General features: G+C 54.6%; 2 protein-coding genes across 12 annotated transcripts in view; one reads left to right on the forward strand and one right to left on the reverse strand.

The window, feature by feature from the left end:
• Mpped1 (metallophosphoesterase domain containing 1) overlaps positions 1–16,694 on the forward strand; it is a 63,035-nt gene extending 46,341 nt beyond the window's left edge. The window contains exons 4-6 of the mRNA XM_045152270.1: positions 9,411–9,526; positions 12,261–12,374; positions 14,488–16,694. Coding sequence (XP_045008205.1) covers positions 9,411–9,526; positions 12,261–12,374; positions 14,488–14,606 — 349 coding nt within the window. The 3' untranslated portion in view covers positions 14,607–16,694. The remainder of the gene's footprint in view (positions 1–9,410; positions 9,527–12,260; positions 12,375–14,487) is intronic.
• Positions 16,695–20,689: 3,995 nt separating this feature from the next.
• Efcab6 (EF-hand calcium binding domain 6) overlaps positions 20,690–26,235 on the reverse strand; it is a 224,086-nt gene continuing 218,540 nt past the window's right edge. For all 11 annotated transcript variants that reach the window (XM_045151826.1, XM_045151827.1, XM_045151824.1 and 8 more), the window contains 4 exons: positions 24,480–24,630; positions 24,098–24,282; positions 22,380–22,529; positions 20,690–21,613 (listed from right to left, as the gene is read on the reverse strand). In XM_045151826.1, coding sequence (XP_045007761.1) covers positions 21,491–21,613; positions 22,380–22,529; positions 24,098–24,282; positions 24,480–24,630 — 609 coding nt within the window. In that variant the 3' untranslated portion in view covers positions 20,690–21,490. The remainder of the gene's footprint in view (positions 21,614–22,379; positions 22,530–24,097; positions 24,283–24,479; positions 24,631–26,235) is intronic.

Raw genomic sequence — 26,235 nt, forward strand, 5'->3', positions numbered from 1 at the left:
TCCCTTTCCTTGTGTGACCGCTTGAGACCGAGGACTCAGATCTCTCCATTCCAGCTCCAGAGCCCAGAGCAGTGCACGGCTTGTCTTGATAAATACTTGAATGGACGAACGAGCAGGTCGGCTCCTGCCAGGCTGTGGGAACTCCATGAAAAGCCCCTGGCCCATGTTTTCTGTGGACACTTTCCAGGCCTACCATCAACTTCTTGCTCACTGGATGCCGAGCTGGACTCTACCCCGAGGCCTGACCGTGCCATCTTCCTTCTGCAGCCCCTTTAGGAAGCTGAAGGCCAGATGCCCTCTTCTGCATGCCCATGACCTGTCCTTGCCCTTCCTCAGTGTGGGCTCCATCCGTGCAGCTGGCTGAGCAAGGGAGGAACCGCAGACTGCCGAGGCGTGTTTGGCCGACCCCACCCGGCTGCCATGGCTCTCTTGGACTCAGAGCACCTCTGCTCTTTTCTGTGTTCTTAGGGTGCGGCCTGGGGGTCCCTGTTTGAGAGCAGTTCCAGCAGAGGCCGGAACCAACTGCAGGAGAGGAGGAGGAGGCTGATGCAAAACCCTAAGTGCTAAAAACAACATCGCATACATACCCTATTCATTTATGGGTTTTGGATGCATTTTTTTTGTTCTCATTTAACTGAAAACGGCCTTGATTTAAAAAAAAAAAAGAGTGAGGAGGGAGAGAGTGAAATTGGCAAGCAGCTAAGCCCATCTGCTCTAATTACTTCTGGTATTTTCAAAGAAGAAATCTAAACCTGCTGAGACATTAAACTTTGAGAAGTGGCTGCCGCGCCTGTGCCGGGCGGCTGGGCTGGGACCCGCATTTTCCGATTCTTGGCTGCCTCCTGGTAGCACTGGACCCCAAGGCCGGGAAGGTAGGGGGATGTTTCTTCACTTCTCTCTAGAAGCTGGGGCCTCGGGTACCAGCCAGAGACTCTGTAAGGGTGGACTGGCCCACTGGGCAAGTGCTGGGAGTGTGGCTGTGGTTTTTGTGAGGTGGCCCAGGTAGACCCTTGGTCCTGAGGCTTCAAGGAGGCCAAGTGTGGACATTGCCTCGCATGCACCAGCATTGCCATCACGCCGTGACCACCCAGAGTTGGGGGCAGGAATAAGGATGGCAAATATACAGCCGTGGGCAGAGCTTCCCTAACCAGGGCAAAGCTGTGGCTGGTGGCCCCGGGAGACTGTCACCTTTGTCACCCTCGCCCACAGTTTCTACTTCAGCTTGTCACACAGGCTGGGGCGGGAAGGAGGCAGCCTGGGAATCTTGAGTGTGTCCTGGAAGGAGCTCGGGGCTGTGTGTCAATGGGATGCTGTAAGAATGTCTGTTCTGCCCTGAGACACCACCTTCAGCAGCTCCACCCCAAAGCACTCAGAGAGACCTCCTCTCCTGTCCCCATCTTACAGGTGATGAGGCAGAGCAACTTGCAGAAGGAAGGTTTCTCGGGAATCGAGCGGAGCTAGATCCTGGTAGGAAGCCCAGGTTCACCGCCATGGGCGCCCCGTGACGTGTCTCTCATGGGAGAGAACAACATAGGATGCCATCATGCGCCTGCTGCCTCCGCGCCTCTCACCAAATTGGGGTTGAGATCTTGGACATGGGCGTAGGGTATCCCAGAGTCCTGCCTGTGTGGGGAGATCCTGCTGCCCAAAGCCAGCCCCTGCCAACCTGGCCATTGCTGCCACTGGGCCTGTCCAGCCCTGCGTGGCCACGTTCCAGTTGGCCTCAAGGCTGCCCAGTGATGGTGCCCTTTTCAGGAGGCCCTGTGAGTGAGGTGTGGAGGCCATCAGCCACTGCGGACCCCAGGCCTGGGGGCTTCCTTCTCCCTGTGGGAGTGATTGGCAGGCCCGCTGCATGCGGTCCAGCTCTCAGCCCATAGCCCTTTGCTTTCTTTCAGGAAATAGTTCCTATCTTTAAATCCCATTTGCTCTGTGATACCCCTCCAGTAGTTCTCTCTGGTGTGCTTAGGAGTTAGGCTCTGGGCATCCATGAAGACTTGGGGGGACCCTGTTGGGGTGCATAGCCCAGTTTAAGGTATAGCCTGGTTTGAGAGCTCAGAGGGACTGTGGCCACCTCCATCTGTGGGTCCATCCAGCAGGGCCCACCTTCTGTGGATCTCTTGGCACCCTGTACCACACAGGCTCACGGGCTGGGCACTGCTAAAGTCTGGGGTCTGGGGTCCTGCTTGCTTTTGCAGAGGAGCCAGCCTTGTAGCTCATTGGCCTTACTGGTCAACTCTTCTCCACAATTCCTCAGAGCCCATCCTGACGAAGGTGCACTGAGGTCCATTAGCCAGCTTGCTCACCTCTTGCCATCTCATGGGCATTAGACTCCACTCCCTTTACCCAGAGGCTGCCAGTCCCAGCATCGCTAGAGTGGAGTTTGTCAGGTGATGACAGGTGGCTTTAGTCTGGGCCTGCGACCTTCACAGTTTATTCAAACAGCTGAAGCAAAGACTCACCTCACCTCATCACTGGGGCTGGCGCTGGGCAGAGTGTCCCCTTAACTGCCCCCATTTAATCAGCCTTGTGACAGGACGAGGCAGGACGACCCCATCCCGAGGGATAGGTGGTCCCACAGGACTGACTGACTGGAGGCCCCCGGGCCAGAGTCCTCCCTAGGGAATCAAGGGTGTCATGACCGCTGACAGCCGTGTGGAAGCCAGCAGCACTGGCCATAGCTCAGGGCCCCCAAGCCCAGTGTGCTTGCCATAAGTGGCCCTGTCACTGCTCTGTCCCTTCAAACTCTCCCTCTAGGTCCTTGGCCTGCCTGGCGTGCTGGGTCGTGATGAATTCTAAAGCAGAGAAGGAAAATTCCTCAGATCCCAGGCCCCTTGAAGCTGACCCTGTGCACACCTGTGGCACACGCACACTCCTGACAGCCACACATCACTGTAGCACACACACACTCCTGATAGATACATCTCTGCACACACTCACAGTCATGATAGACACACATCCCTGCACACACGCACACACTCCTGACAGACACACCTCTCCATGCACACTCACAATCCTGATAGACACACATCCCCGCATGGAGCTCACACTCATCACAAATACGACCGTGCACGCACACAGACTCCTGACAGCCCCAGCCCTGCATGCACGCACACTGGTGGCACACACACCCCTCCGTGCACATGAACACTCACAATATGCACACATCCCTGCATGCACACACTCATGATATGCACATACTCCTGTGTGCTCATGTACACTGATGCTATACAATTACATAGTTGCACACGCACGTGCACACACACACACAGTTTCTTTCTCCCTTTCCTATCCCCGTCTTCTTTGGCCTGTCCCAGAACGAGTGACTCCCCGTTGCAGCGGCTGCTCCCGTAGAGGCTGCTGCACGCACGGCTCTTTTTGCCTGTGTGGGATGAGCATCTGAGACAGTCATCTGCCCTGGCCCGCCCGCCGCAGAGTCCCAGCGAAACAAAAGAGGAACGATTCCACACATTGGGAGGGTGGGGGAGATTAATTAGGAGCAACAAAGGACTCGTTCTCCGGTCCCGCTCATCTCTGCTGACTTTCCAGCTGCAGTTGTGGCCCGGCAGGGCGTGTGAGGGACAGGCTTCAAGACGCCGCAGCTAGTGCTGGGGGGCAGCGTGGCCCGCAGACAGGCAGCTGCACAGCGCAGGCTGGGCTTTAGTGCTTGAGCCCTGGCCTGGCCTCTCAGAGTATTGCTTTCCTCTGCCACAGAAGTGGGGTGTAGCCTTGCTGGAATGCTGGGGGCTCTGAGGAGGGACGTGGGCCAGTGACAGGAACCGGACTCATCTGGGTTGCACCCATTGACAGTGGCTGGCTCCTTGAAAGTGGCCCAAGAAAGCCTGGCTTCCTGCGGGGAAGGAGCAGCCCATGGTGAGGGGTTGGCATGGCAGGGGCGGGGCTGGGCAGGTTCTTCTGAAAGCACGGCCACGGGCTGGGACAGGCCACTTCATTACTGTCCTGCTTTGACGGGGCAACTGCCCCCTCCCAAAGGGTGGAGACACGGGGAGGGGGTAGCCTCGGTTCCCTGGAGTCCCACCATGGAAGCAGGGAGCATCCGGGGGGAGTAAGTCTCCTGGGCATCATGGTACAAGGGAGGGTGAGTACTGGGGTCTGGTTCACTTTTGAGACTTCACTTGTGAGATGGGCACATCATGCCACCTGGGCGGTTCCCGGGAGGTTGAGAAAGCAGGAGGTTCGGCAGGTGGCAGGCACCCTCCATGCCATTCTTGTTGATTTTGGTTTATTTGGGCTTGACTGTTAGATCCTGGGGCTTAGCTCCTGCCATGGTGTGTGTGTGTGTGTGTGTGTGTGTGTGTGTGAGAGAGAGAGAGAGAGAGAGAGAGAGAGAGAGAGAAAGAGAGAGAGAGGGAGAGAGAGAGAACACATAGCTCCTCATATCTGCCACCAGGGGGACGCACCTGCTGGCTCATTCCACCTTTCTCTGTTCATTTTATTTATTTATTTATTTGAGAGCGACAGAAAGACAGATAGAGGGAGAGAGAGAGAATGGGCGTGCCAGGGCCTCCAGCCTCTGCAAACGAACTCCAGACGCATGCGCCCCCTTGTGCATCTGGCTAAAGTGGGACCTGGCGAACCGAGCCTCGAACCGGGGTCCTTAGACTTCACAGGCAAGCGCTTAACCGCTAAGCCATCTCTCCAGCCCTCATTCCACCTTTCTCATTCCCTCTTCAGTCATACACTCCTTGAGCAAGCCCTTCCTGAAGCCCACTTTGGGTCCAGATCTTTGTTGGGCATAATAATAACTCAGGAAAGGGCTGACTGGATCCTGCCCCTGTCCCCGAGGAGCCAACATGGGCTGGCCACCCCAGGAGGTCTTTTACATTAGCCACTAGCTTGAGCACAGGTTATAGGGGCCTGGAATCATGGTCCAAGTCTCTCTTCTTCCTGTGTGCCCTCAAATATACTGCTTGCCTTCTCTGTGCTAACATACCTGTTTGTGCGTGTGTCTGTGTGGTATGTAGCACATGCATATGAGGGCAAGCTGTGTGCAGATGTGTGTGTGTGTACAGGACAGTGGGATTTCCTGTCATTCTTCTCTTGTGGGACCAAGGCAGCGTCTCCCATTGGAGCCCAGAGCGTGCTGACTCAGTCTAGCTAGCCAGCTAGTTCCGGGCACCCTTTCCATGTCCTGAGCGCTGGGGTTACGAGTGGGTCGGCAGGTCCATCTGACATTTATGTGGGTCCTGGGGATCTGAACTCTGGTCCTCACACTTGAGGGGCAGGCACGTTTCCACTAAGCCATGTCCCCGCTTGTAACATTCCTTTGTGTGTAAAATGTGTCAGGAGTTTAGTTCTGAGGGTTAACTGAGTGACTACATGTGAGCGGCTGTCCAGAGGTTGCCAACGAGCGTCATATTTTCATCCTTCCAGGCTGTAAGCGAGAGCCTGCCCTGGGTCAGAGCTCTGGCTGTACCGCTTAGGGATGGCTCCACACCTCCCTTTCTGCATCTGAAAGTGAGAACGTGATGGAGCCGCGCCCTGGGATGAGTGTGAGGATTGAGTGTGGCCAGACTGGAGAGCAGCTATGTCTCTGTGGGTGTCACTTGGGTGTCCCTTCAGTATCCTTCGGGGTTCTGTCTGGAAAGTGCCCCCACTCCCTGCTCTTGAGCATCGTACCCTGGGCCTGGATATAGCCTGGTCAGACCCACTCAGGGCTCCCCTGGGTCTCTATCCACTACCTGAGGCTCAAGACCCAGGAAATGGCTGCAGCCAGGGGTGGCTGTACCCCAGCTCAACCGCAAGCTAATTAAAGGGCCCTGGGGTACGCCCACTCTGGGGCTGAGCGACTTCCCCAGGGAAGCCGACTTTATGCTTCAGAGGAGCCCGGTAATGATTGGCCACGAGGAGGTCATTTATATTGGCTAAGCGGGCCTAATTAGGCTCGATCCAAAGGTTACCCGAAGTGCACAGAAAGCTGTTAAGGGGTTAACCTCGAAGAGATTACATTGTATTCAGCGCTCTGTTAAAGTTTGAATTAATTTTTCCCATGGGTTTGTTCACATTCTAATTTTCAACTAAATGAGACATCTGTTTCAAAAAGGAAAATTTGCTCTGGTTACCATGGCAACTATCATTCTGTAAGAAAATTATTCCAATGGTTACTTTAGAACAGAAAGACAGAAATTCAGGACATAAAGCTGCCTTCCCCTGCTCAGGCGCAATTCCGATGAGAGTACCTCCTTGGCTGTGAGGTGCCCTGGCTGGTGAGGTGGTTGGCGGGCAGGCGGGTGGCTGGGCTCCTGGCTGGTGAGGTGGTTGGCGGGCAGGCGGGTGGCTGGGCTCCTGGCTGGCAGGGAAGTGGTGTTGGAAGCTGGGCCCATGGCTCTGGGACACCCCAGTATTGCAGCTCAACCCTTCAAGGGTTGCAGACCAGGTAACGATGAAGGCTGGGGTGGCTTGGGGAACAGGCGCCTCCCACCCAGCTCAAGTGCCCTAGCAGCTATGGGGACAGCCACAGTGATTGGTTTCTAATGCCAGGACTTTCTGAGTGTGGAGGGGAAGTGTCCCCCTAAACAGTATACTGGGGGAGGGATCAGCACCGCCTGCACATTTAGAAGGCTCCTTCTCTGCACCTGGGTCCACAGTGTCCAGCCTTTGCAAAGGAACACAGTGCAGGGTGGCCGGCTGTCCAGGCCCGGGTTGCCCAAAGCCATCAAGGAGTGAGGCCGACTGGAGTGTGCCCCTGCATCAGCCCAGCCGCCTGCCTATCCCCCAGAAAGAGCTCCCACTTCAGCCAGCTCAGAGGTGACTTCCCGAAGGTTCCCTGCAGGCATTGTCTCTTCCTGGCTCATTGGTCTGCTCTTTGCTGGCTGATGTGTGACTCTGGATTGACTCCTCTAGCCTCTGGCCCACCCATGAGGGCAGGGGTGTCCCACTTCACAGGAGTCCAGGTCACGCATGGTTCCAGAGCAAGTCTCCTTGGTGCTAGGTGAAGCTGCCAGTAGAGGCTGCTGGGCCCATGGGATCTCTGATACGTTCATTAACGTCCCTTGTGGAAACCATCCCCTGGGGTGCACCCCAAGCACTAACAAACACCTTCTCTCCATACTGATGAGGCTCATCCAATCTTGTAAATATTTGATTAGATTTTTGAAAACTGGAGTCTGTGTTTGGAAGTCAGTGCCAGGCGTATGTGAGTCTGTCTTCCACAGTGGCCTCTTGGCTGCTGTAGACTTTGAGCACCCCCAACTCATCCCTGCATCCCCCCTTGGACATGTGGTTTGAAGGGTCCTGTGACTAGGCTGCAGAAATACTAGAACACAGTTTCACAGTCCTAAGAGTCCTTAGAATGTTGTTGGTATCCATCAGGGCTTGGCAGGAAAAGGATTTCACCTTGTGACATGGGACCTACCAATGGGGCATCAGTTTAGGTAGAAATCTACTCAGTGGAAGTACCTTTTCCTCTGTGGATGTCCTCTGAGGTTCCCCGTCTCACCCCCTGTGGACAGTGCTCTTACTCGCCATCAAAACAAAGCTTTGCACCTAGGCTCTGTGGGTAACTCAGGAGGGTCCACAGTGGTGAGTTTGATGGCAGTGGTGGTGGACGTGATGTGGGTGATGATGGAGTGGTGAGTGATGATAATGATCATGGAACTGATGATGGAGATGAAGATGATGATGGTGATAATGGAGGGGCTGGAAGAGGCAATGACAATGATGGAGGTGGAGGGAATGTGATAATGCCAGGGGTGATGGTGATGATGGTGTTAGAGATAGATAACTGTAGTGATGATGATGATGGTGGTGATAATGATGTTGGAGATGACTGTAGGATGATGGTGATAATGGTGTTGGAGATGGCTGTAGTGATGATGATGGTGATAGTGATGTTGGAGATGGCTGTAGTGATGATGATGGTGATAATGGTGTTGGAGATGGCTGTAGTGATGATGATGGCGATAATGGTGTTGGAGATGACTGTAGTGATGATGATGGTGTTGGAGATGGCTGTAGTGATGATGATGGTGATAATGGTGTTGGAGATGACTGTAGTGATGATGATGGTGATAATGGTGTTGGAGATGACTGTAGTGATGATGATGGTGTTGGAGATGGCTGTAGTGATGATGATGGTGATAATGGTGTTGGAGATGACTGTAGTGATGATGATAGTGTTGGAGATCACTGTAGTGATGATGATGGTGATAATGGTGTTGGAGATGACTGTAGTGATGATGATGGAGATAATGGTGTTGGAGATGACTGTAGTGATGATGATGGTGTTGGAGATGGCTGTAGTGATGATGATGGTGATAATGGTGTTGGAGATGGCTGTAGTGATGATGATGGTGATAATGGTGTTGGAGATGGCTGTAGTAATGATGATGGTGATAATGGTGTTGGAGATGACTAGTGATGATAATGGTGTTGGAGATGGCTGTAGTGATGATGATGGTGATAATGGTGTTGGAGATGACTGTAGCGATGATGATGATGGTGATAATGGTGTTGGAGATGACTGTAGTGATGATGATGATGGTGTTGGAGATGACTGTAGTGATGATGATGATAATGGTGTGGGAGATGGCTGTAGTGATGATGATGATGGTGATAATGGTGTGGGAGATGACTGTAGTGATGATGATGGTGATAATGGTGTTGGAGATGACTATAGTGATGATGATGGTGATAATGGTGTGGGAGATGACTGTAGTGATGATGATGGTGATAATGGTGTTGGAGATGACTATAGTGATGATGATGATGGTGATAATGGTGTTGGAGATGACTGTAATGATGGTGTTGATGGAGGTTGTGGGGGTGCTGGTGGTGATGATGGTGACTTTAATAAATGCTAAGAGTCTGTGTTGGTGAGCCTGATTCTTTAGTCAGAATTTTGTTGCAAACGACTAAAACCCATATCCAAATGGCTGTGTGCTGAGGAATAGTGGGTGTCTGGTGCAGTTTGATCCAGCCATTGCCCCTTGAGACAACTTATCTGATCGCTCCCAAGGTTAGAACCTCACTGGTTTGTATACAGGGAGGTAGTTCCTGTTGTTTTCGTCACTGAAGGAAATATCAGATTCCTTCCTATGGGAATCTAGGTCCCATGCTGACCAATGGACCAGTCGAAGGAATGGCTCGATTGGAATGCCTAGGAAGTTGGGCTAATGTTTGTGGCCTGGTTCACATGGCCCCATGCTGGAGTAGACTTTGGCCTGGGAGCTGTAATTGAGTAGAGTGTCCTCTTGGAGTATCCCTTCGCTTGGTCTGGCATACTGTCCTGCAGCTGGTCAGTGTTCTGGTAGAGTGCTTTATAAATCCTCACTTTCACACCAGGTGAGCTTCCATTGCACATAGGTCCTGATAGCTGCTTGGCCTCATAGCCTGCATCTTTCCCTGCCTCATGCTCCTGTGGCTCTCCCTGAAGCACCTCCTTTCTCTTGTAGGCAGCCGTGGTTCTATGGTTGGGGATTTAACCTCCCACGAGGCCAAGCCCTTCTGGAGAAATGGAATCTCATTCCCGAAGGTGTTGACATTCTGATGACACATGGACCACCCCTGGGTAAGACTTACTGGCCTGGGCTTGTCTGCCTGGGCTGCGTAAGGCTTTGGGGACAGGGTTGGGGATAGTGGGAGCTATGAGCTGAGGTCACCTGGCCTGTCCAAAGGCACTCTGGTCTGGGTCTGATTGATGGGCACTGGGGATGACTGGCCCTGTTGTCCCTTTACTTTCTGGGTGTCTGCTATACACTGGGGCTACTTGGTACCTGGCACACCACTATCCCCAACAGGCAGACAGCTCAGAGTCATCTGCCATGTCCCATGGGGCAAGGTGGACTTAGGCTGTGCAGTTGGACGTGGCATTCCCGACCCTGTCCCAAGTGTCCTAAGAGTCTCCTGTGGGCTCCGTCTGGCTCTAACCCATCACCCTTGCCAATCATTCAGTGTGGGCTCTGGGTTCCACCTCCCAGCATCTCTTGTCTTCCCTCTCCCCACTTTTGCCTTCTGCCACTTCCCATTCCTCACTGGTTCCCACAACCCGTCTCCCTGCCGCTTTCCCTCTGGCCCATCCTGGCTCCTCCGTCTTCTTTTCACTTCTCTCGATTCTCCCCCATCCAGACCAGCATCTTCTCTCTTTTGATGACGGTGGCCTCTTCATGAGCCCCCTAGCCCCGAGGCCTGACCACGGTCCTCACAGCAGTAGGGACTTGTTCCCTGTGTAGCTGGTCGGTCATGCCGTGCCATTCCTCCATAACCGTCGTGGCTGCCTCAGTCTTTGGAGTGAAGTTCAGACTTCTGATACTCTGGCTCTGAGTGGCGTCTTGTTCCCATGGCTGCCTTCACTGAACCTACTTGAGCAAGCTCCTGTTCTGGGGGACTCTGGGTGAGGATTAGCACCTCACCTCAACCCTGAGGAGAGGCTTCAAGGTTGCAAAGACTTCAGGCCTGGCCAAACTCAGAGGGGAAGGTTCATAGCTAAGAAAAACTATGGAGGCACAGGGTCCTTTGATGCTTAGGGGATGCTTGGAAACTTCCATAATAGGTGACATTATTGTCTGTCTGGGTCCAGAGGAAGCGTGGAAGGTGTTGGGGGGTGCCCCATGGAAAGCTGCTCTGACTGCCTGCTGCCCCGCCCAGTGTGCACAGGCTGCGTCTACGCTGCTTACAGAATCACTGCAGCAAGTGGAGATCCTTAGTCCCATTGTCAGTGGGAAAGGTCCTGAGGTTAGGGCAGCGTGGGGGTCAGGCAGCACACTATGATGTGACGAGGGTGGCATCCCAGGGCCTGTTGACCACGTCCCTTTACAATCAGTGTCATCCGAGGGTTAGTGTGGCTCTGTCCGTCGCTCCATCCATCCCCCTTTTCTCCATAGGCTCCTTCCTTAATTCCTCTTTTCTTCCTTCCTCTCCTCTTCCCTCCCCTTCCATTTCTCCCTCTGAGCCATCCATGCATCCCTTATCATCCATCTATATCTGCACCTTATCTATTCCTCACCCACCCATCCAGAAGTCACATCTTTTGGCTTCCTGCTGTCCCAGTGAGTGCCCCATACCAGCCACAGCACACACGCCATAGCGTCTGTGTGCCAGGCAGTCCGTCGGGTGGGCACATCGGTAGACCAGACCCCAGGCTGGCTGAGGTGCTGGAGAACTCCACCCTGCCCCCTTCTAGCGCACGCCGCCGCACGGTGTCTGTGGCCTGCAGCTCCTGGACAGCACTTCTGAAGGTTGACGTTGAGGCCTAGAGACGTGAGCTCAGCTGTCCGAGGTCACAGGAGTAGCAGAGCCTGGCATGTAACGCGACTGTGTGGCCCCAGCTGGGTCCTCACCCATTTCCAGCTTCTTCTCTGCCTCTCCACTTCTCCCTTGTGTCCAAGCCTCGGTGTCAGTCTGTCTCTCATCTTGAAGTCTGTCTCCTGCAGCCTGCCTGCTGCTTTGAGTTGACGCTCCCTTGTCCCCTTCCTGGCAGTTGGAGAACCAGTCTCGCCCACCCAAACAGAGAGGGGCTGAGAAAAACCTAATTGCTCATACAGTCATCAATTATTCTTCGTTTGTGTAGCCATGTGAGGAGAATACGTCCCAGCCATATGGGGCGGCTAGGGGAGGCTGGCCACCAGCAGACAGGCGCGAGCCGCCACCACAGCGGTAGGGAAATCGCTCTCTCTCTTTCTGTCTTTTTCTCTGTTTCTCTCTCCCCGTGGAGCCCAGGCTGGCCTTGAACTTTTTATCCTCCTGCCTCCACCTGCAGGAGTCACAGGCATGCAGCAAGCACCATGCTGTGTTTCTGCAGCGCTGGGGGTCTGAGTCAGGGCTTCACGCATGCTGGGCAAGCACCCTACCCACCGAGCCACAGCCCCCAGCTTCTGAGAGGTTTTATGGAAGTGGTTTCTGGAATGGAAACCTTATTCCCAGGCAGTGTGGAGGCTCTGTCGTTCTGCCATTGATCACTGGGATGCTCTGGGCTCAGTTTGCTTATCTCTGCAACCTGTGGATGCCACCCCCCGGGGTCACCCAGGCAGGCATAGGCGGAGGGCACTGATGCTCCTGCACACCTGGCCTGCTGTCACCGTTTATAAAGAGGCTCTCAGCTCATGCTCCAGGCCCTGCTGTGGCCCCCTGCCGCTGCCTTCCACCCCGAGGGTTGAGGTAAGCAGGGCTCCAGAGCTTGCTGCTGCGGAGCTGAGCTGTGCGGGGCCTGGAGTTCGATCCGGGGACTCAGGGTCTGCAAGCTGGCGCAGGGTGCACGGGACTAGATGCTCCCGTACCCCACTGTTGCCCTGTTGTTTTCTCGCAAGGCTTCCTGGACTGGGTGCCTAAGAAGATGCAGCGCGTGGGCTGCGTGGAGCTGCTCAACACAGTCCAGAGGCGCGTCCAGCCGCGGCTTCACGTCTTCGGCCACATCCACGAAGGTCAGTGCGCACGGGAGGGGCATTTACCTGCGGAAGCTCCTAAGTGGTCCTTCAAAGGGGCTGTCTTGCCCCCCTTTGGCCCTGGTCACCAGCTCCTTTCCCAAGAAATGGCTCCTTCAGCTGTCCACATTGCAGACACCTCACACACCATCCGCCTCCCCGTTAGCTGCCCAGGAATGTTAACAAGCAGGTCTGTGCAGGTCCTTGGAGGTGTCACCCTCAGCTCGGCCTCGCCTCTACTCTGGGGGAGTCTCTGAGACTGTTTTGAGGAGGAACATTAGACTGTGACATGGAATTGGCCTCCTGAATTCTTTAAGGCTAGCGGTCCCGTCTAGTTGCTTGTATCCTCAGGACCTTGCAGACGGTAGGTGCTTTTTAAATGCAGAGGGACTGCCTGCCTGAGAAGTGTCAGTGACATGCCTACCCCACCCTCTGATACATGTCACCACCAACCACACCAAGCTGTCCTTGGGCACTGGAGCCATGTTGCTGGAGGGGCAGGAATGCCCGCCTGACACTGGGACAGTGGGCAGGGTGGCTTCAACCCCTTTTACACATCCACACTGCCACCCAGCCTGTCCTTTGAGTACCAGCCTTCCTTATTGTCACCGGAGCTCTGTTTCAGTGGTTTGACACACCCCCTTCTTTGCTTTGTTAAGATTTTTTTTCGAGATAGGGTCTCACTCTAGCCCAGGCTGACCTGGAATTCACTATGGAGTCTCAGGGTGGCCTCGAACTCACGGCAATCCTCCTACCTCTGCCTCCCGAGTGCTGGGATTAAAGGCGTGCGCCACCACACCCGGCTATCTGTCTAGATTTTTAACGCACCTGTCCAAGGGCTCTCTAGTCCCATCCCAAACAAGAAGTACACTGGCTGCTGGGGGTGAGGCAGGGACTTAGGCGGTTTCCCACAGAGGCAGCTTCCAGCCTGCTGAGCCGCTGTCTGTGGTTGGCCCAGGATTCTGGGCCTCCACACTGCCTCCTCCACGTCAGCTCGCTTTTCAGCTCAGAAGCTCAAGAGGTTCCCTGAGCGTCTCTGCGGGAGGCGTCACGAGGCGGGGCGAGCAGGCCGTGCTGGCGGTGGGGAAGCTCACGCGCCAATCAGATACTGAATCCGGAGGGCGTGGGACGGCGCGTGTGCTGTGGGACACATATGTGGCTGCCATTTTCTTTGGCTGTCCTGTGTGCTTACAAAGCCAATGTCAGGTTGCCTGTGACCCAAACCACATGCCTGTGCAATCATACAGAAAAACAAAAGCAAAAACAACAAAACAGAGCTGGAGTGAAATTGTGTGGCTGTGATCTGAGCTGGACGGTAAGCGTTCCTCCAAGTGGCGCTGGGGAGAGGGCATGTTGGGGGACGAGAAGGCCACGGCAATGATGATGGTGATTATGGCGACAGGGGATGCCGGTGGTCACAGCGGTGGGGAAGATGGTGGTGAGCATGACGGTGTCCATGATGACACCGGTGTAGGGCTTGATGTATGCGATCGACGATCACACGCAGACGGTGACGGTGATCCTGGTTCTAGAGATGTGGTGGTGGGTGGCGGTGACACCGTGGATGGGGCTGAGGAGGGTCGTCAAGGTGATGGTCGAGATGACGTCATGGTGGTGTGGGGTTGTGTCGTGCCTGAGTGGTGCTGAGGGTGGCGTTGCTGATGCTGATGGCGTGAGGCTATCCATGTGGGTGCTGGCGCCTGACGGGCATGAGGAGAAGGAGGGTCATGGAGATGTCAGTGACCTTACAGTGGTGTGGGTGATGCTCGTGGGGCCCATGTTGATGATGTCATGGTGGTGATGCTGATGCTGATGGTGGCATTGGTGCTAAGAAAGAGGCACGGGTGGGGATGGTGTCGATGACGATGACTTCCATGTCCCTCCCATGAGCCAGGTGCTGAGTCAAGCACTGCGCGTGGATGGCAGGCTCAAATGGTCCCCCAGCAGGCTCAGGTTCACCTGTCACCACCACATCCGTGTGGCAGTTGAACTGGGGTTGACCACTTGCCACAGACATGTGCAGCCCACTGTGGCTGAGCGCCCGTGACTGGCACACCCAGCAGAGCCCTCACTGCTGCAGGTCCCGGCCTGACTGCGCATGCTTCCTTTCTAGGATATGGCGTCATGGCAGACGGAACGACCACCTACGTGAACGCGTCTGTGTGCACTGTGAACTACCAGCCTGTGAACCCACCCATCGTCATTGACCTCCCCACGCCCCGGAACTCCTGACTGCTCCCTACCGCCCCAGCTCTGTCTGCCTACGCTAGCTTTGAATGACTGGCTGAGAGCTTGGAGTCCGCGGCACATTTCTTTCCATGCAGAACAGCCCAGACAGCCCAACTGGCCGTGGGACCAGCCAGCGATGAGCCAGCTCTTTGGGATAAAAGAAATCACCTTTGACTGTCAGCCTTTTGCCACCTGCACTTGGAGCCTCATGTAGCCTTGTCAGGGGCAGCACTCTCGTGTCTGTTTTCTGTGTGTACCTCCGTGTGTCTTTCTTTCAAGCGCCTCACAGGCTCACAGCCCTGTCCTACTTGGGAAATGATGGAAGTGTCACTCTGATCAGTTGGACACTCTCCTGGTTTGAGAAACCACCACCGCCCTCGGGTGGGTTTTGGAAGTGCTAACCTATCATGTCCCTTTGAGCATCCCTGGGGCTGCGAGCCCGGCAGAGACGGAGGGCGGGGGTGTGGCCTGGGCTCAGGTGGCTTGTCCTGTCCTGCCCAGTAGGGGAGACTGAGTTGCGGGAGGCCTGAGAGAGAGCATTCTGGGATATCTCAGGAATGCTGACTGCTCCTGGCCAGGCCAACAAGCCTGGTTTTGTTCCCCTTTTCTTCCTTCGGGCACTTTTACTGACGCAAACAGTGCCCAAGCATCCCAGGTATCTGCTCAGAGCCAGGATATGGGGGATTGGTTCTCTAAAGTGTGCCATCCCAGTGCCCAGAGCATGTTGGAGGGCTTCCCCACCATAGTGGGGCTGCCTTGGGTGCCCTGGAGCTTACTGTTGTGTGGATTGCAGCAGTCACGAAGACCTGCAGGCTGAGGCCCCACGCACCCCATGTGTGTGCGTGCATGCATGTGTGTGCGCGTGCGTGCGTGCGTGTGTGTGTGTGTGTGTGTGTGTGTGTGTGTGTACATGCACACTCTGTTCCACTGTGGGCTCCCTTCCTTCATGGGACTTCCCGCACAGTTAGGTTCTGTTTGCTGGGCCAGCCAATGCTGAAGGGTTCAGTGCCTGCTGATCAGTACCAGCGGTTACCAGGAGGTGGCACAGCAGCGGAGTGGGCTCTGGGTCCTGGCAGCTCCGCCCTGGGCAGCTTCCGTTCTTCTCTAAGGCGGGGAGAGCCGCAGAGTCCAGCCAGGGGAGGCGGGGCCCGCGGCTGTCCTTATTTAAATTGCTGTGTGTTCATCATGGATGACTTCTGCACTCACTTTGACATTTAGTGACATATGATTAAAATAGTATTATTTGTCCTGGTGTTTTACACTCCCTGTATCTTGCGCCTGAGATGATGTTCACTCCCTTGACCTGGCCCCGGTCTCAGAAGCCAGCTTTCTTGGAACCCTTGTGCAGAAATAATGTTGTTTTATCCGCCGTCTTGCAAGGTAGGTGCTGTTGCTCTTGACTCTAGAGATGAGGCGATCGAGGTCGCTTGCCTCAGGGTGCGCAGCGCAGAAGGGGAAGAGTCAGAGTTTGAACGTCGCTCTCCAACTTCACGGCCTTTGCCTGGCTGTCGTCATCAGAGTTCTTGTCCTTCCAGGCAGGGTATGGGGCCAGGCTGTTGCTTGTTTTGGCAGGGTCCTGCTTAAAACTGTCTCCAGTTCTTTCTCCACGGAGAGCCTCTGGGACCCTAGGGCATCCTGAACCTTGAGCCCAGCATCTCAGCATCCTGGGAGATGCGTTGCTTCCCAGCTGGTGAGGGTCAGGGTTCATCTGGTCACCGCAGGCGAGGAACACTCCCGGGAGCCCCACCGCGCCCTGCGCCGCTCACCATAGCTGCGTCTGTAGGCAACAGGGCTGCAGGAGCCCTGCCCGGGCCAGGTGGTTCCTGGTGGCTGGGGACATTTACCAGGTCTCTCTCTGGTGCCTCAGATGACGTATTTGGGGCAGAGAAAACACACCAACACACCGCCTGGGAAGTGTCTCCTCTCCTCGAATTCTATGTGAACCAAGAATTATAAACTGAAAAACACTAGAAGTTTTTTCCTAAGGTACCTTCAGAATAGGGTGTATTTTTATGTGGAAAAGAAAAGTTATGAAGGCAGCTGTTACTGTAAGAGAAAATTCATTAAAAGTCATCGAGGTTCGAAAGGTGATGGCGCACTCCTCAATCATTTTGGCATAATTTGATTGTGGCTGTACTTTTTTTTTTTTTTTTTGTCAAGCATGTCAGACAATAAAGTCTTTGTAAAAAGGAAATGAGTCCACCTGGCTGCTCTTGCTGTGGGGTCTCTGGGTGCATGTTGGGCAGAAGGTGGAGAAGCCCCGCGTCCTGGACAGAATTTGGAAGTGAAAGACCTTCCACAGACGGGCAACTGCATCTTCTTCTTGCCTTGCCATCCCTTGGATGCAGGGGCCTTGGGCGTGATGGTGCAGGCAGGGTTCTGCCCACCCAAGTGGCTCCTCCCCCACGCAAGGTACCTTGATCTGGCATGAACTTGGGATCGACCTGGAAGGGGCATGTTCCACGAAGCCCTTGGCAAATGAGGTCCAGAGAAAAGCAGCCCTCAAGCTACACAAATTCTGCCATTTACAGCCAGCCCTCTGCCCACTTCCCCATGGACCCAACTTTCTAAATGTCCATTCATACCTCAAGCTATCCATCCATCCTTCCACTCACCCACCCATGCAGCTGTCGATTCTATCTGCATTCTTCTGTCCACCCACCCACCTCCCCTCTTCCATCGAACTTCATCTCTCCAGGCAAAGCTCAAGCGTTCTCGGAGCACTTCCTGAGGGCCAGGCTGCCGGTGGGTGACGGTGAGAAACTTAGAGGAGGCAAGACTGGTGAGGGTGGATGTGGGAACATGGGCCCCGGAGGACCAAGGGTGACAGTGGCTGGTGGCTGCCAGGCAGAGGGGGAGCAAGAAAAACTGGGCTGAGGTAGGACATGGGGTCCTGTTTGGGCCTCCTGAGCTGGAGGTCACCTGGGGACACAGGAAGAGGGCTTCAGAATGTCCTTTGGTCGTTCACTTCTTGACTTTGGAAGACGCCTCACGTTTTCCTTGCCCTGGCGCAGGAAATCAGCTCCTTGCCCAAAAAGCACAAGTTCTTTCCACTTAGAACCCCAAATCTGCACCAGCTTCTACCACCTGGGCATGCCTGGGATTTGCCTGGTCTGGTTAGTGCTTGGACAGGTGGTAGGCACCAATTAGAACAGGCTGCTTGTCTGTGGCCATAGCACCCTGAACATCCCATCTCCTCTAATATGTGCTGGTCCTCAGATCTGGGCAGTAGGGTACTGGTGGCTGTGGTAAGATACTGGTCACGATGTGATGTGCTGGCTCTCAGGGGCAGTGCTGGGGAGTCTAGTCTTTCTTTAGCTCCCAAACCTCTCTCTCTGTCTCTCTCTCTCTCTCTCGATCCCTCCCTCCCTCCCCCCCCCCTCTCTCTCACACACACACACACACACACACACACACACACACACACACGGCTCACAATACACACTTAGCTTCAGAATTGCCACTTGAACCTGAAGAGTGCCTTTACTTACCTTTAATTCTTTTATTTCTGATTCTCTTCATTTCTCTGACAGATTTAGATGTATTTCACATTTTCAAAACTTATCTCTGTGTGTGGATGCACCTGAGTGAGGGCGCGCACGTGCACAGTGTGTGGAGGTCAGAGGACGACCTCGGCGTCCACCTTCACTCTGCGCTGAGGCGTGCTCCACGCTGGCTGGCCCAGGAGCTTCTGGGAATTCTCATCTCCCCCATCCATCCTGCCCCAGAGGCCTGGGATTTCAGATGCATTCCACACAGCTGTGTCTGGCTTCATGTGGGTTCTGGGGATCTGAACTCGGGTTGTAAGACTTGAAGGGAAGTGCATTTCCTACTGAGCCGTCTCCCCAGCCCAGATTTCTGATCTAATCATACACCTTCTGCCTGTAGAACTTTAGTGTTTTGTGTGTGTGTGGTGGGGGGAGGGATCTTTCTGTAATAATAATAATTATTAGCCGGGCGTGGTGGCGCATGCCTTTAATCCCAGCACTCGGGAGGCAGAGGTAGGAGGATCGCCATGAGTTCAAGGCCACCCTGAGACTACAGAGTTAATTCCAGGTCAGCCTGGACCAGAGTGAGACCCTACCTCGGAAAACCAAAATAATAATAATAATAATAATAATAATAATAATAATAATTTTTTTTTATGAGGTAAGGTCTCACTCTAGTCCAGGCTGACATTCACTCTGTAGTCTCTGGCTGGCCTCAAACCCACAGTGATCCTCCTACCTCTGCCTCCTGAGTGCTGGGATTAAAGGCGTGTGCCACCACGCCCAGCTAAAATTTTTTTTTGAGATAGGGTCTCAAAATGAAGTTTTGGCTAGCATTGAATTTATGACCTTCCTGCCTCACCCTTCTGAGTGCTGAATTTCAAGTGTATGTGACAATGCCCTACCCTGGCCTCTTTTAACATTATTTTTGTGTGCCTCAGAAGTTCTTCTCACTGGGTATGGTGGCACATGCCTTTAATCCCAGCACTCAAGAGGCAGAGGTAGGAGTATGTCTGTGAGTTCGAAGTCAGCCTGGGACTACAAGAGTGAGTCCCCAGACAGCCTGGAGTAGAGACCCTACCTTGAAAACAACAAAAGTTCTATTTCGGTAGGATATTTTTCTGGCTGTAGAATTTTGGTTGAACCGTTTTCATTTCAGACTCTGAAAACATTATTCCGTCATATCTGGCTGGCAGGTTCTGATGAGGAGTGGACCTCTTCCCTGTCCCTCTGAGGCAGGAGACTCTTTGCTCTAGCTGGTCCCCCCAACCCCTCCCTGTCCCTCTGTAGAGAGGAATGAGGCTGCACACCACCTGGGGATACTCTTAAGGGCCGAGAAGACCCCAAGAGGGCCACCGGACTGTGGTGCTGGGGTGGGAGAGAGACAAAGAGGAAGAGGAAGGACTGGGGTCCCGCTGTCCTTTTCAAGGGAGTGCTGCCAGTGACCTGAGCGCCTCCTGTGGGGCCTCATCTCCGTGAGGCTCCACGAACCCCAATGACACTAAGCTGGGGACCAAGCCTTTGCATGTGGGCCTTTGGGGACATGTCATCAGGTGTGGAGAGGCAGCCTTGGGACCTCGGCCTCAGGCACCGGCCTGGACAGTCACTTCCTGTCCTGTAGTCCTATTCGTTAACTCCAGAGCTGTGGTCTCCTCTTCTGGCAAGCTGGGAGACAAGCAGGGGACAGAGTGACAATGCCCAAGGAGCTCCGGGCAAGGCTCTGATGTGCATGTGACACCAGCTCTCCTGTCCCTCTGACTCTTCTGTAGAAGGTGGAGACACCCTGTGGGTAGCGTGGCTGGTAGGGTCTGCAGAACCTGGTCCCTGAGGTAACTTCTGGCTTTCTGGGGGCTCACATGGCTTCTGAAGTGACCGCGGGACTCCTTCCATGGAGAGGGGCCACGGCTGAGTCCTGACGGGAGCGGGTTGCCGAGGACAGAGGACGCCATCGCCCTGCCCTGGATCACCCACCCAGTTCCCTCGGCGGTGCCTCCATGGAAGCCCCTTAGTGCAGGCACACATGGGGCTAAGCCCTGGGCCAACACTGGCACAAGAATCAGCACAACTGCCTGCTGTACTGGCATCTTTTATTTATTATTATTATTTATGCATTAGAGAGGGGGAATGAGAGAATGGGTGCACCAAGGGCCTCCATCCACTACAAATGAAATCCAGATGCACGTGCCACTTTGTGCATCTGGCTTACTTGGGTCCTGGGGAATTCAACTTGGGTCCTTTGACTTTGCAGCTAGCTGCATTAACAGCTAAGCCAGCTAGCCCTGACATTTTCTCAAGTAAGGTATCTAAAAAAATTCCCAGCAAAGCAAAGAGGCCATGCCCCTAGACCCACCTCAAGTCACTAGCCATATCCCCCTTTCCTCACAAGTACTGCTCTCCAATCAACATCCCCTTCTCTAATCTCCAACTCCACCATCCACAAATACACCAGCCACGCCTCCTCCCATGACCAGCCACGCCTCCTCCCATGACCAGCCACGCCTCCTCCCATGACCAGCCACGCCTCCTCCCATCACCAGCCACGCCTCCTCCCATGACCAGCCACGCCTCCTCCCATGACCAGCCACGCTCCTCCCATCACCAGCCACGCCTCCTCCCATCACCAATCACGCCTCCTCCCATCACCAGCCACGCCTCCTCCCATCACCAGCCACGCCTCCTCCCATCACCAATCACGCCTCCTCCCATCACCAATCACACCTCCTCCCATCACCAGCCATGCCTCCTCCTATCAGTAGTCCAGCAGCAGGGCTCAGCAGGGGCGGCCCTCATAGGATGGGTGGGGTCACATCCAGCACCCCCTGGCTCTCTGTGGGTGGGAGAGCAGCCTGTACAGCTCCTCAGCCATCCTGAGCTCATCAGACCAGTGTTCAGAGAAGAAAGCCCTCCGAGACTGCGGTGGGCGCGGCAGCTGCATCGGGCCAGGCCTCGGGAACACTAAGCCTCACCGATGCCTGTGCGCTCTTCCATAGGGCTGGGCTCACCAGCATCCCTGACCGGGCCAAACAGTGAGGCCGAGTGCCAGCTATCTTTTGACCCAGGGCTGGAGGCAGAGGAGGCTGTGGGCCTGGAGTCATGGAGCAGGGCCATGGGTAGGAAGAGGTGCTCCAGCAGGCAGTTCTTAGGTATTTCATCACTAGTAGTTCTTTTAAAGCCTTGGGAATTATCCTGCAAAGACTATTTTATTTGCTCAAACCAGTGAGTGAGGGGCACGAGGACAGCAGAACAGGCCTTCAGGAGAAGCCTGGACACCCAGCTGCGCGTGCAGGAACCCTCCGATTGCAGGAGCTGGCTGGGCTGGGTTCTGGAGACTCACTAAAACCCTCCACTCTATGGTTCCGTTAGTCCTCAGGCTGTCCCCTTAGCAGCACCAGGGGGTGCCTACTGGAGGAAGGCCCGAAGGAAGTCATTGTAGGAGATCTTGGAGGACAGTGTCTTGTCGTAGTATTCCAGCAAGTGGAAGAACTCCTCCTCTGATAGGTTGATGCCGTACTGCCGCAGCACCTGGGACGGGAGGGCTGGTTAAGTGCGCGCTGGGGGCAGGAGAGCCAGTCGGCAGTCTGCTGGCTAGGGTTGGGGCTGGGCCACACTGGCCTCTCCCCGCTTCCTCCCATCTGTAGATGAAGGGTGCAGAGGGCCCTGGTGTGATTGGCACACATACACTAGTGTCAGCCGCCCTTCCTTTGTGGGTGGTGCCTGGCCCCAAGCGTGCTGGAGAGCCACTGCAGGGCACAAGTCCGGCTATGGTGGGGCACCCCAGAATGGGCAGACCACAGATGCACTGTGGGGCAGGGGCTTCCAGTGTAGGCGGGCCTGCCCCAGACACATGCTACTGGGCTTGTCCAGAGACCCAGGGACACAGGGGCCCAGGGGTGGCCTGGGCTATGGGAGTAGGGACAGGCAGGCTTGTGCGACCTGCCGGCCGCTGGCCACATGTGACCAAGGATAGTTATGAATGGAAACTTAACCCATTATGAGAGCGTTTGGGGATTGTTTTCTTTTGTAACTTGGCTGCATGTTTTCCAGCATGCGCTCTGTGCCATGTGACAATATCAAGAGGTTGGTAGAGGGAAGCTGGGCTTGGGCAAAGGCACTGGGATTGGGTCATGCCACAAGGGAGGATAAGCTGGAGTCTGCGGATGAAAGGCAAGCGGGCAGGGCCTGGGCCTGTGCAGGTGAGTGCAGGGCTCCTTTTGACCACCCCGAGCTGGCCCTTGCTGCCTGCTCCCTGGCCCGAGGTTGCAGCCAGCCGTAAGGAGCAGGGGCTCACCTTCCTGAAGTTGGCCACGCTTAGGAGGCCCGACCCGCCCTCGTCATAGGTCTTGAAGGAACGCCGCATGGGCCTCCAGCAGTGCACGATCTTGGGCTGGATGCGCAGCAAGGCAGAGTAAAAGGAAGGCGACTCGGCACCAGCTTCTTTCTAAAGCAAGAGTGCAGAGAACTGTGAGGCCTCCTGCGCGGGGTCTCTCCTGGGGGAGACAGTCATGCTCCTTGGGGCAGCAGAAACAGCACCTCAGGAGTGCCTCCTGCTCCCTCGACCTGGGGAGACTATTGTGTACCCCACTTCTCAGTGATCTTGGCTGGGTCCAGTAACCTGAAGGGCCATGTCTCCTCCCAGGTTTTTCAAGGACAGGGTTAGGCTGACACCGGGCCAATTCCAAAGTCATTTGAGGAAAGATGAAAATTTGGTCTGGATCTTCTAGTAGGGGTTTTTTGTTATTGTTGTTTTTCGTTTTTCGTTTTTGAGGTAGGGTTTCATTCCAGCCCAGGCTGACCTGGAATTCACTATGTAGTCTCAGGGTGGCCTTGAATCACAGCAATCCTCCTACTTCTGCCTCCTGAGTGCTGGGATTAAAGGTGTGCACCACCATGCCCAGTTCCTAGTAGGTTCTTATGACAGAATATTTTAAAAATTACCAGAGCTGTAATTACATGTAGTAATTGGACAGCAAGCTACACTGTGCTTATGTCATTACTTGCTATGGGCACAGACAGGATATTTGGAGTGTTTTTGTCCCAAAACATGTCTGCGTGTCGCAGAGGTGAACTGTAGGCAGTAATGTGTGACAGGCATGTCGTGGCAAAGCTTAGTCGTGGCAGGGCGCGTCCTGAAACATGAGCGCCGTTAAATTGCTTTCAGTTTGTACATGACTTAGCACCTGCTCCAGAGACGCCCTAGTGCCCCATGTGGCCTTGTTAGCTGCCAATCTGCTCAAATGCAGGGGTTGCCTTTACAGGGGCAGGAGCCCTGGGCTCCCTGAACCACCTACACAAGTTCCCTGCCCGATGCAGGGCAGCCAACCAGCCAGAGGCCCCACCTCACCTCGCCTCGCCTCACCTCACCTCACCTCACCTCACCTCACCTCACCTCACCTCACAGAATGCCTCTGCTGCTGCAGGCTGGGGAGGAGACTTCCAAGCAGCAGCTGCTGCAGAAGGATCTCTCCCTTTCTCTCTCTCTCTTTACCTCTCTACAGCTGGGCTTTTGAGCTTAGGCTGAGGCTGCTACTGGACACAGACTTTGGCCGGGATGGCAGGCACAGGGCCTCTCTCTCCTGGGAGGCCTTTCCATCACAGGGAAGAGAAGGACAGACAGAGAGAGAGGCACCATAGCCGCGTGGCGCAGGGGCAGTGTAGTCTAGCCAGGGCGTATCAGGACACCTGGCAAGAATCTGGCCTCTCCACACCTGTCTCTCCCAGCCTTTGGGTAATGGAGAAGTTTGGGGGACAAAACCTTGCCAGAACATACCCTGTAGATCCAGAGATCTGAGGGGATCTAGGGAGTTTGGTAGTGAGGCTGGGGACGTATGGCAGTTAAGTCCTGGTTGCTGGCAGCAGAGCTGGGCTGGGCTCTCGCTAGCAGACCTTCAGGAGCCTGTAAGTCCAAGTTGGTCTCTGCTGTGAAGTAAGGGACGCCCAGGATGACACACACGCAATCGCACACATGTGCACACACGCAATCGTACACATGCACACACACGCACGCACCATCTTGTTGGCATTCTGGATCTTCATTCTCTGCATCAGCGAGGTCTCCTTGGCTTTCAGCAGCAGGACGCAGCTCTGGATGAAGTCACAGTAGGCGAACCTGCCATTGTTCTTCAGGTCATACTTCACAATGAGCTGCTGGCTCTCCTCCTTGCTTATGTCCAGGTTGAACTTCTCCACGAGCGCTGCAGACAAAAGCGGTCATGCAGTTGGTGACAATTCATACATTCCTCATTCATTGGTTCTCTTACGCCTGCTAGGGCCTGCCAGCCTGCCCGCTTCGGAAAGTACCAGGTGGGCTCCCACCCTCTCTTCTGGACCATGGATTTGTGTCTGGGGGGGGGAGGGGTGGCAGGTAGTTGGGGATGGAGCCAGGACAGACCCAGGAACTCAGAGGCAGTGATGGTGCCTTGCTTGTTCACATCCTTCTCCTTGCACTCCTTCAGGAGCTCACGCCAGCACCCCTGCATCTGTCTGCGGAGCTTGTTCTCGATGGGCTCCAGGTTCTGTAGGGGTGGGGTGCCCACAGGAGTCTGCAGGAAGGGAGAGAGGCGGTCTCTCAACTGGAGATCTCACTGGACACCCACAAAAGCCACAGAAGATGTGGGGTCTGAGGGTCAGTTCTGTAGGAAGCATTTGCTCAGAAGGAAGCTGACACTGGTGTCATCCCACAAGCTGACCTGTACCATGGGGCCAACCTGAAGTGACCAGGATAGTTCTGGAAATTAAAGTATAGCTGAGGGTCAAATGCCTTAGCGGTGTGCAAGTGTGTGTGTGCTGTGAGTGACCATGATGCACTTTTCACTTGAGGGTCTCAGAAAAAAAAAAAAAAAAGAAAGAAAGGAAAGGGATTTACTTGTCATTCATACAAGGAATATAATCCTGAAAGCACAGATAATGTGTTACTTTGAAATTAAGTGGACACAGTGTGTAGTTCCGTTCTTTAAGGTGGGGCCTTCTGGCTGGAAGTGCGGGCATCAGCTCAGTGTGACACTGACCTCTCTCCTAAACACCTCCACGGCGTGGGGCTGCCTACATGGCAATGGAGCCCACACAGTGGACTGTGTGCCCCTCCCAGGGCCGAGCCCCACGCCCCTTCTCCAGTGGACTGTGTGCCCCCTCCCAGGGCCGAGCCCTCACGCCTCTTCCCAGGCAGCCAGGTTGCAACTACGTCACTCTGCCAGTCCTGTCTCACGGTCAGTGTACCAGGAGAAAGTCTTCCTTCCGGGTGTCTCTGGGAGCTGCCCGCAGGGTCTGACCCTACTCCTAGCTGCCCTGCACCACACTGCTGGGGTCTCCCAGCCCCGTGTCTGTCCGTCCACCATGCTGACCCTCTGCAGACTGCAGAAAGGTCTTCAGCGCTCCCAGGTCGTGCCGCTCTGCTCTCAGAGTGACCACCACCATCTTCTGATGACACTCAGGTCTGCGCCAGTCCTGCTTCCACTGTGACAAATGGCCACAGGATGACTGGCTTGAAGCGCAAATGTGCTGACTATTCTGGGCGTCTGGTACCAAACTGAGATGGAGGCACTTGGATGCTTTAGGGGGAATCTATCTTCTTGTTCTTCTCAACTTCTAACGATCCCAGCATTTCTCCAATCTGTCCTCAAAGGCTATCAGTTGAAGCCTTTCTCAATCACAAGTTCCTAACACTGCCCTCCTTCGTGATCCCCGTCTAAAGCCCCCGAAATCACCCTGAGCCCCGAGTGCTGGCCGTCTCTGTCTAGATCTCAGTTGTCCATAATCCTAACTGCCCTTGTCATTTGGGGTGACATACAACCCAGGGTATTGAGCTCCAGCCACACATGAGACATCGCTGGGCCTTGCAGAGCTCAGCTGCAGAATGGGTAAAATGGTTGGTGATTATGGTAGTTTGAATAGATGGCCCCCAAGATATTCAGTGTTTTATTAGTTTATAGTTTGGATCTGCAGCCACCTGGCTGGGGGTGGTGTCACTGGTCGGATTTTAAGGTGTGGTGGTGGGTTTCAGATTCTAGTCTAAAGATATGCAAAGCACCTAGCTCCACCTGGAGTTCCTGAACTGTGCTGTGCTGTGTTGGCTTGTGCTTCTCTCTCTCTCTGCTTGGACCTGTGAAGGCAGGCCAGCTTCTTCTGCCATTATGGAACTTCCCCTGGAT

Source organism: Jaculus jaculus, chromosome 6 (genome assembly GCF_020740685.1).
Source record: "Jaculus jaculus isolate mJacJac1 chromosome 6, mJacJac1.mat.Y.cur, whole genome shotgun sequence".
Lineage (NCBI taxonomy): Eukaryota > Metazoa > Chordata > Mammalia > Rodentia > Dipodidae > Jaculus > Jaculus jaculus.